General features: G+C 35.7%; 1 protein-coding gene across 1 annotated transcript; it reads left to right on the top strand.

The window, feature by feature from the left end:
• Positions 1–4,389: 4,389 nt before the first annotated feature.
• On the top strand, positions 4,390–6,022 carry LOC118905031 (nucleolin-like). Its single transcript, XM_036871233.1, is given in 3 exon segments — positions 4,390–4,717; positions 4,720–5,043; positions 5,046–6,022. Coding segments are annotated over 3 exon segments (1,629 nt in total).
• Positions 6,023–10,072: the final 4,050 nt, after the last annotated feature.

Raw genomic sequence — 10,072 nt, 5'->3', positions numbered from 1 at the left:
CTGAATGAGTGATTTAATACAACTCTTTATAAATACAACAGAATACATTCATTAGAAATGGCTGACTGAGAAAGGCAAATATTGCATGGTATCACTTATATGTGGAACCTAAAAAAGCTGAACTAATAGATATGAGACTGGAATGGTGGTTACCAGGGGATGGAAGGTGGGGAAAAAGGGTAATTGTTGGTCAGAATACAAACTTCCAGATATAAGCTGAATAAGTTCTGGGGATCTAATGTACAGCATAGTGATTATAATTAATAATACTGTATTATGTTCTTGAAAGTTGCTAAGACAGCAATTATTAATATAATTTAATATTCTCACCACAAAAGGGAATGGTAGTTATATGATGTGATGTAAATATTAACTAATGCTATGGTGGTAATTATTTTGCAATATATATGTGTATCAAGTCAACACGTTGTACATCTTAAACTCACAATACTGTATGTCAATTATATCTCAATAAAGCTGGAAAAGAAAAAAAAAGAAAAAAAGAAATGGCTGATCCACTTCGTAGATGAATAACTATATGTTAATTACCATAGTGTTTTAAGCATAATTACAAATAGCAAAACACATCTTAAAAACCTGATGGTGGGGTTCTGATATGAATTTATAATTCATCCTCTAGAAATTGGTAAAACTTCTATTTCAATATAAAGCTGAGGTGTTTGTTTTGTTTTGTTTTGTTTTGTTTCCTGGAATGACTGCAACTTTGCTGCTTCTTTACTCTTCTTAGTTTGGATGATTCCCTGCTCTGTGTCTCACCCTATTTTTCCTCTTCCCGGACTGTGCTAAAGTCACTTTCTTATACTCATTTATTCACTAAATTTTTACCAAGTCCCTATTATGTATCAAGCACTACTCTAGGCATTGGAATGCAACGCAAAAGGAATGACAAAACCCCTGTACCCATAAGAATTTATAGAGAAGGAGACAGAAAACAAAATCCATACATAGTTCTTTCAGGCAGTGCTCTGTGCTGCATAGAGAAACAAGTACTGTAAGGAGTTGGGCAGAGAGAGTGAGGTTGTTGTGGTTTAGTGGGATATTTGGAGGTCTCTGTGAGAGGACACTCCTTGACTAGAGACCTGCTATAAAGTCTGGGTGTTAAAGGAAAACTACAGAGAACTTTTATTCTCTATCTGCAATTGCCTTAGATTTCAAAGAGTCTTTATCAAATATCAGATCAAAAAATTGCTTTCTAAAATATATTATGGGGGACTTCCTTGATGGCGCAGTGGTTAAGAATCCACCTGCCAATGCAGGGGACACAGGTTCGAGCCCTGGTCTGGGAAGATCCCACATGCCATGGAGCAACGAAGTCCATGCGTCACAACTACTGAGCCTGTGCTCTAGAGCCTGCGAGCCACAACTGCTGAGCCCACGTGCCACAACTACTGAAGCCCACGCACCTAGAGCCCCTGCTCCACAACAAGAGAAGCCACCACAATGAGAAGCCTGTGCACTGCAATGAAGAGTAACCCTCACTCGCCGCAACTAGAGAAAACCCGCACGCAGCAATGAAGACCCAACGCAGCCAAAACTAACTAAATAAATTAATTAATTAAGAATAAAATAAAATATATGGTGTAAAGCTTGATAGCAAGTACTTACTACTGGACATGGCTTCACACTCTGTATTTGCCCCCCACCCCTTTTCTCACTCTGTCTCTTCCTCATCCTCTCTCTTCCCCTCTCTCCCTCCTTTCCCTCCCTTTTTTCCTTCCCTTTCTTTCCCTTCCCCTCTCCTTATATTTCTCTGGCTCCTGTAGACTTGGAATTCATTGATTATCCATTTCATAACTCCTGTTTATAGGATTCGCCATCAGTAAAGGAAGGATTTTAAAGGTGTGGTGGAAAAGACTGAAATATTTATTTCAGAAGTGACCAATATAGAAATAAATATAATTGACATGATTATCTAATTATAAATCTTTTAACTAGTCATTGTTTTGATACATTTTGGATTAAACTCAAATAAAATTTTAGTTTTGAAATTATAGGAACGATCTACGGAGAAGAAAAATAAAAGCAAATTTCTGCACAAAGTCTAGTATTTTTAAAGGTTATCTACAGAAACTCTAGATATGTGTTTTCCTACAACATAAATAAAATAGATTTATCTTTTCTACCCACCATGACTATTTAATAAATATAGTGAAGAAAAAAACTTATATATTAAAAAAAAATTTTATTTTTCTATACTGACTCTATCAAGCCTATCCCAACTGTGTTTATTTGGAGGAAAAATAACTACATGAAATATGAAAAGTTCAGTAGGTAATTTAAGATTACCCAAGGTAGAGAAATGTTAACATTTATTGTATATCTGACACACACACAATAACATTTCTGTAATATTTATTTATTAAAACAAACCTAAGAGGTTATCCATGCCACTACTTTACAGATAAGGAGTTTCACAGGGTAACTTTCCCAAGGTTAGTTACATATCAGCCCCCTCAAAAGTCGGGATTTTTAAGGTCTTTCTAGATTGTAAAAAGCGTGGGGGCTTCCCTGGTGGCGCAGTGGTTGAGAGTCTGCCTGCTAATGCAGGGCAGACGAGTTCGGGCCCTGGTCTGGGAAGATCCCACATGCCGCGGAGCAACTGGGCCCGTGAGCCACAATTACTGAGCCTGCGCGTCTGGAGCCTGTGCTCCGCAACAAGAGAGGCCGCGATAGTGAGAGGCCCGCGCACCGCGATGAAGAGTGGCCCCCGTTTGCCACAACTAGAGAAAGCCCTCGCACGGAAACGAAGACCCAACACAGCCATAAATAAATAAATTAATTAATTAAATGTAGGGGGAAAACATTACCTTCATTGCTTCATAAACTTCATAATAAAAATTATAAAAAAAAAAAAAAAGCGTGCTCTATTCCTTGTAATACGTATCCTCCCTAGAAAAACAATCAGGCATGGATGGGGTGCTCAGAGAAGATAGGAGTAGACATGAAATATTGAATCAGCCAACTGCTATTTTTCCTAGAATTGACCCCAGATGTAGATAAAGATTCAGAGTTTCCATCAAAGTAGTATTTTAAATTTAGATGGTGAAACTTCATGCAAAATCAAGTCAGTTATATTGATTCCCATTTTCTACAAATTAAGATAAAGGCATTTTTGCCTTTTTTACACTCCTTTCATGATCTACTAAAGACATTAAGAACACAATATTGAAATTTACTGTGGACTATTCCATTTTCACAATGACATCAATTCTTTAGCCTAATATTTAAATTCCAGATCAGTCCCTAGTAATGGAATTGTTGGCTGATATAAGAAATTGCTTAATTAATTTTACTCAAATTACTTTTATTTTCCATTGCAATATAAGTTAATAAAACGAAAAGGATGACACATTTAAACTCACTGTTCATTACGCAGGTGATGATGATCTTATATATAGAAAATTCTAAAGACTCAACCAAAAAACTGTTGGAACTAATCTATGAATTCAGTAAAGCTGCAGGTTATAAAATCAACATACAGAAATCAGTTGTGTTTTTATACATCAACAGCTAAATATCTGAAAAAGGAATAAAGAAAACAATTCCATTCACAATAGTATCAAAAGCCATAAAACACTTAGGAATAAATTTAACTAAAGAAGTGAAAGATTTGTACAATGAAAACTACAATACTTTGATGAAAGAAACTGAATAAGATACAAATGGAAAGATATCCCTTGTTTATGGATCAGAAAAATTTATATTAATAAAATGTTCATACTACACAAAGCCATCTATAGATTCAATGTAATCCCTATCAAAATTCCAATGGCATTTTTCACAGAAATAGAAAAAACACCTTTAAATTTGTGTGAAGCCACAAAAGCTCTCAAATAACCAAAGCAATCTTGAGAAAGAAGAATGATGCTGAAGGCATCACACTTCCTGATTTTAAATGTGCTACAAAGTTATAGTGAGCAAAGAGTATGGTACTGGCATAATAACAGATACATAGATCAATGAGACAGAATAGAGAATCCATAAAACCCCCTGCATATAAGGTCAATTGATATTTAATAAGGGAGCCAAGAATACTCAATGGGGAAAGGATAGTCTCTTCATAAATGGTGTTGGGAAAACTGGATAACCACATACATAAAAATGAAACTGGATCCCTATCTTATACCACTTACAAAAATTAACTCAAAATATTTTAAACCCTTAAAAATAAGACCAGAAACCATAAAAGTTTCAGAAGAAAACATATGGGGAAAGCCTATTAATCTTGGTAATATTTTTGAGGGTATGACACCAAAAGCACAAGCAACAAAATACAAAAAGCAGCAAGTGGGACTACATCAAACTAAAAAGTTTCTGCACAGCAAAAAAAAAAACCCAAAAACAATCAGCAGTGTGAAAAGGCAACCTATGGAATGGAAGAACATATTTGCAAACCCTATATTGTATAAAGAGTTAATTTCCAAAATATATAAAGACTCATCAGTTGATGAGGATGACGAAGATGAAGATGATGAGAATGACGAAGATAAATCTGAAGAAGAAGCTATGGAGACTGCACCAGCCAAAGGGAAGAAAGCTCCAGCAAAAGCTGCTCCTGCGAAGGCAAAGGGCACTGCTGAAGATGAAGAGGAGGATGACGAGGATGACGAGGATGACGAGGAGGAGGAAGAAGAGGAGGAAGAAGAACCTGTCAAGGAAGCACCTGGAAAACGAAAGAAGGAAATGACCAAACAAAAACAGCTCCTGAAGCCAAGAAACAGAAAGTGGAAGCCACAGAACCAACTACATCTTTCAATCTCTTTGTTGGAAACCTGAACTTCAGTACATCTTCTCCTGAATTGAAAACGGGTATCAGTGACCTTTTTGCTAAAAATGATCTTGCAGTTGTTGATGTCAGAATTGGTGTGTCTAGGAAGTTTGGCTATGTGGATTTTGAATCTGCTGAAGACCTGGGAAAAGCCTTGGAACTCACTGGTTTGAAAGTCTTTGGCAATGAAATTAAACTTGAAAAACCAAGGGGAAAAGGCAATAAGAAAGATCAAGATGCGAGAACACTTTTGGCTAAAATCTGCCTTATAAAATTACTCAGGAAGAATTAAAAGAAGTGTTTGAAGATGCTGTAGAGATCAGATTAGTCAGCAAGGATGGGAAGAGTAAAGGGATTGCTTATATTGAATTTAAGACAGAAACTGATTCAGAGAAAAACTTGGAAGAAAAGCAGGTAACAGAGATAGATGGGCGATACATTTCCCTGTACTATACCAGAGAGAAAGGTCAAAGTCAAGACTATAGAGGTGGAGAGAATAGCACTTGGAGTGGTGAATCAAAAACCCTGGTTTTGAGCAACCTCTCCTATAGTGCAACAGAAGAAACTCTTCAGGAAGCATTTGAGAAGGCAACGTTTATCAAAGTGCCCCAGAACCAAAATGGCAAATCTAAAGGCTATGCATTTATAGAATTTGCTTCATTTGAAGATGCTAAAGAAGCTTTAAATTCATGTAATAAAATGGAAATTGAGGGCAGAGCAATCAGGCTGGAATTGCAAGAACCCAGGGGATCACCTAATGCAAGAAGCCAGCCATCCAAAACTCTGTTTGTCAAAGGTCTGTCTGAGGATACTACAGAAGAGACATTAAAGGAGTCGTTTGACGGCTCTATTCGTGCAAGGATAGTCACTGACCGGGAGACTGGATCCTCCAAGGGGCTTGGTTTTGTAGACTTCAACAGCGAGGAAGATGCCAAAGCTGCCAAGGAGACCATGGAAGATGGTGAAATTGATGGAAACAAAGTTAATCTGGACTGGGCCAAGCCTAAGGGTGAAGGTGGCTTTGGAGGCCAAGGTGGTGGCAGAGGTGGCCGAGGTGGATCTGGTGGCAGAGGCTGGGGAGGCTTTGGAGGGTGAGGAGGCTTCCAAGGAGGCAGAGGAGGAAGAGGAGACCACAAGCCACAAGGAAAGAAGAAGTTTCTTCTATCCCTGTCTTTCCCTCTTCCAGTTGAAAGAAAAGACTCTGGGGTGTTTACTCTGTTACCTGCTCAGTGACAGAGCCTTCTGAGGACATTCCAAGAGAGTATACAGCCCTGTGGTCTACTTGGAAATCCGCATAGATAACATTTCAAGGGAGATGATCCTGTTGGTGTTCACTAGATATTCGTATAAACTTTTTAAAGAGATGAGTGATGGAGCTAACCCTTATCTGTAAGTTTTGAATTTATATTGTTTCCTCCCATGTACAAAACCATTTTTTTCCTACGGAATTTTTTGGTTTTGGTTTTTTTGTTTGTTTGTTTCTGGGTTTTTGTTTTTTTTTTTTTGCGTTGGGGGGTTATAAAGGAAAGCAGAATGTTTTATCATGATTTTTGCTTTAGCAACTTTGGGACAAATTAAAAGTCCCAAAACTCATACAGCTCATACAATAACAGAAAACCAATCTAACTAAAAAGTGGGCAGAGGAACTGAATAAGAAGTTCTTCGGATAAAACATGCAAATGGTCAACAGGTACATGAAAAGATGCTTGACATCACTAATTATCAGGGAAATGTAAATCAAAACCATAATGAGATATCACCTCACACCTGTTAGAACGGCTATTATGAAGAAGAGAAGAGATTAAAAAGTGTTGGCAAGGATGTAAAAACAAAACAAAACAAAATAAAACAAAACAAAAAACAAACCCAAAAGCCTTTTGTACTGTTGGTGGGAATGTAAATTGTTTTGACCACTATGGAAAACAGTATGAAGTTTCCTCAAAAATTTAAAATAGAACTACCATATGATCCAGCAATTCCACTTCTGGGCATATATCCAAAAAAATGAAAACAGGAAATCAAAAAAGAATCTGCACCCCCATGTTTATTGCAGCATTATTCACTATAGTCAAAATATGAAAGCAACATAAGTCAACAGATGAATGAATAAAGAAAACATGGTATACACACATATATATGTGTGTGTGCGTGTATATATATATATATATATATATACATATATATATATATACACGCACACACATATATATACAATGGAATATTATTCAGCCAGGGGAAAGAAGAAAAGCCTGCTATTTTCGACAACGTGGATGGACCCTGAGGGCATTACATTAAGTAAGATAAGTCAGACAGAGAAAGAGTTGTATGATGTTACTTATATGTAGAATCTAAAAAAAGCTGAATTTACAGAAACAGAGAGTAGAATGGAGGATACCAGGAGCTGAGGGTAGGGGGGCAGGAATTGGGAAGATGTAGGTCAGAGGGTACAAACTATATATTTTCATAGTTTGTTGTAATTAATTAATTATTGATAATATTAATCTGTGCTATACATTTTCTTCTGTTGTTAATAAATAAAAATCCAAGAGCCAGGCATTATTTTATTTTCAGATGTTATATAATGCAGGAAAAAAATAAGGAAAAGTAATCATCCCATTAGAGGTTTTCCTCAAGATTATTTTTTATTAATGTGCCTAATAGACATCATTAACTATGATTTCTGGCATTTTAAGGTTAACAAAAGATATGTGAGACTCTGGGTATGATGATGACCAATAAAATTTTTTAAATGTAACTTTTTAGATAAACTAGAACCAAACAAAATTTCCCGTCATTTAAAAAAAATTTTTGCCTGGCACCATCATCTGTTAATAATGCCACTATAAACAAAGATGGTTGCCTGGGTACCAAAAATAGGAGACCTGGTTTGGTTAGGATGACAGCACAGTCACTCATGGAAAGCATACGGTCACTGTGAAGAAATATTCACCCCCCCCCCCGCAAATAAATAAACTGGGGCAAGAAAACAAAAGAATGTTTTTAGGAAAATGAAAGTAATCTGGTAGTAAAGAGGATAAAGCTTCATTAAGTACAAGACATAATTGAAGTGTTAAAACATTAATATTGAGCAGACAGATGTGTACCTTGTGAAAAAGTTAGCTACCAATTATAAATGTTTACCTGTGCAAGTACTATTTTAAATACTTTACCTTTAAGCCTCATCACAATTCTATGAGCTAGCTACTATTATCTCTCCACTTTACAGACAAGGAAACTGAGGCACAAACGGTAAGTATCTTCCTCAGTCTTCCATGGCTAATAGATGATAGAGCTGGGAGGTGAACCCATGCAAAGAGGTTCTGGAATCCATGCACTTAAACAAAGTATTGTGAGATACTGAGGTTTGAGAGGAAATTAAGGTTCAATGATAGCATACCATTTCAATGATATTTGACACTAAATTGTGCTTGGGTTATGCCACATTTGCTGTGAAGCTAGGCCTCATTTGAATTTATTTAGCACAAGTTGTGGCCATCCATAGGACCACTGATGCTACACAATAAATACTCATTACTATTATCATTAAGAAAAAAAACGTATTGGAAAACTTTTGGTCTCCACATCTTCAATTAAAAGAAGGACACAAGTAAGTTCCAATCATACATCTCATCCAGAAAGGACTGTCAAGCTTTAACCACCAAAATTAGAGTCCACCCAGAATTTATAAGATTGGCATTTGGAAGAAAATGCAAATGTTCCGCTGTTTTACGCCACTCCCTTTGGCAAAATGCAACTTTTATTCTTGAAAATAATTATCTTTGCCAACGCTGCTTGCAAAAGTCATGTAGAAGTTAATAGAAATGACAGACAACATAGTTCACATAACTGAAGTGACTGTGGGATAATAGCAAAAGGTTATTAACAAGTATATTTTTAAAAATTTAGACAACATTCAAAGCAGCTAGATTTTTTTGGTTTATCCATTCGTGCCTTTAAATTTAAACCTCATTTGACAAAAATCTACAAAGCAGTAAAACTGAATTAGAAGTAGTTTATTAAAGGGAATTTAGTATCATCAAACTATATATATACTCTTTATATGTACTATGAATATAGTAAAGAGATTATTTTTAAAAGCAAATTTAAAAGTCTACTGGGCAAGAATTTATTTTTATAATATTTTATTGTCAAAAATTATACCTTGTATAATATTGACCATTTTAACCATTTATAAGTGTATAATTCAGTAGCATTAAATACATTCTCAAACTTGTATAACCATCACCACTACCTACACCTAAAACCTTTTTCATCACCCCTACCAAAACCTCTGTACCCATTAAACGATAACTTTCCCCTCCTGTTCTCCCCAGTCCCTGGGACCTCTATTGTACTTTGTGTCTCTACGCATTTTACTGTTCTAGGTACTTCATATAAATGGAATAATATAATATTTGTCTTTTGTGTCTGGCTTATTTCACTAAGCATAATGTTTTATGCTTAAGTATAAAGCTTAAGTAAGTATAGCTTACTTTCAATGTTATATTAGTTTCAGGTGTACAAAATAGTGATTCAATAATTTTTAGATTATACTCCCTTTAAAGTTATTATAAAATATTGGCAATATTTCCTGTGCTGTACATTATACCCTTGGTTCTTATTTATTTTATACCTAGTAGTTTGTACCTCTTAATCCCTTCCTCTATCTTTCCCTCCCCCCATGACTTTCCCGTCCGGTAACCACTAGTTTGTTCTCTGTATCTATAAGTCTGCTTTGGCTTTATTACATTCATTCTTTTGTTGTATTTTTTGATTCCACATATAAGTGAAAACATACAGTATTTGTCTTTCTCTGCCTGATTTACTTCACTTAGCATAACACACTCCAGGTCCATTCATGCTGTCACAAATAGCAAAAGCTCATTCTTTTTTATGGATGAGTAATATTCCACTATGTGTATATGTACTTCCATATCTTAGCTATTGTAAATAATGAGGCTATGAACATTGGAGTGTTAAGGTGCATATATCTTTTTGAACTAGTGTTTTCATATTCTTCACTCATACACCCAGGAGTGGAATTGCTGGATATGATAGTTCTATTTTTAATTTTTTGAGGAATCTTTATACTGTTATCCAAAGTGGCTGTACCAACTTACATTTCCACCAACAGTGAACTATGGTTCCCTTTTTCCCTCATCCTTGCCAAATTTATTATTTGCTGTATTTTTGATGATAACCATTCTGTCAGGTGTTAGGTGATAACTCATTTCAGTTTTGATTCACATTTCCTTAATGATTAGTGATGTTGAGGATCACTTC

The sequence above is a fragment of the Balaenoptera musculus genome, chromosome 12 (assembly GCF_009873245.2).
Source record: "Balaenoptera musculus isolate JJ_BM4_2016_0621 chromosome 12, mBalMus1.pri.v3, whole genome shotgun sequence".
NCBI lineage: Eukaryota > Metazoa > Chordata > Mammalia > Artiodactyla > Balaenopteridae > Balaenoptera > Balaenoptera musculus.
The sequence above is the reverse complement of the archived record's forward strand: the minus strand, read 5'-3'. Positions and strand labels throughout refer to the sequence as shown.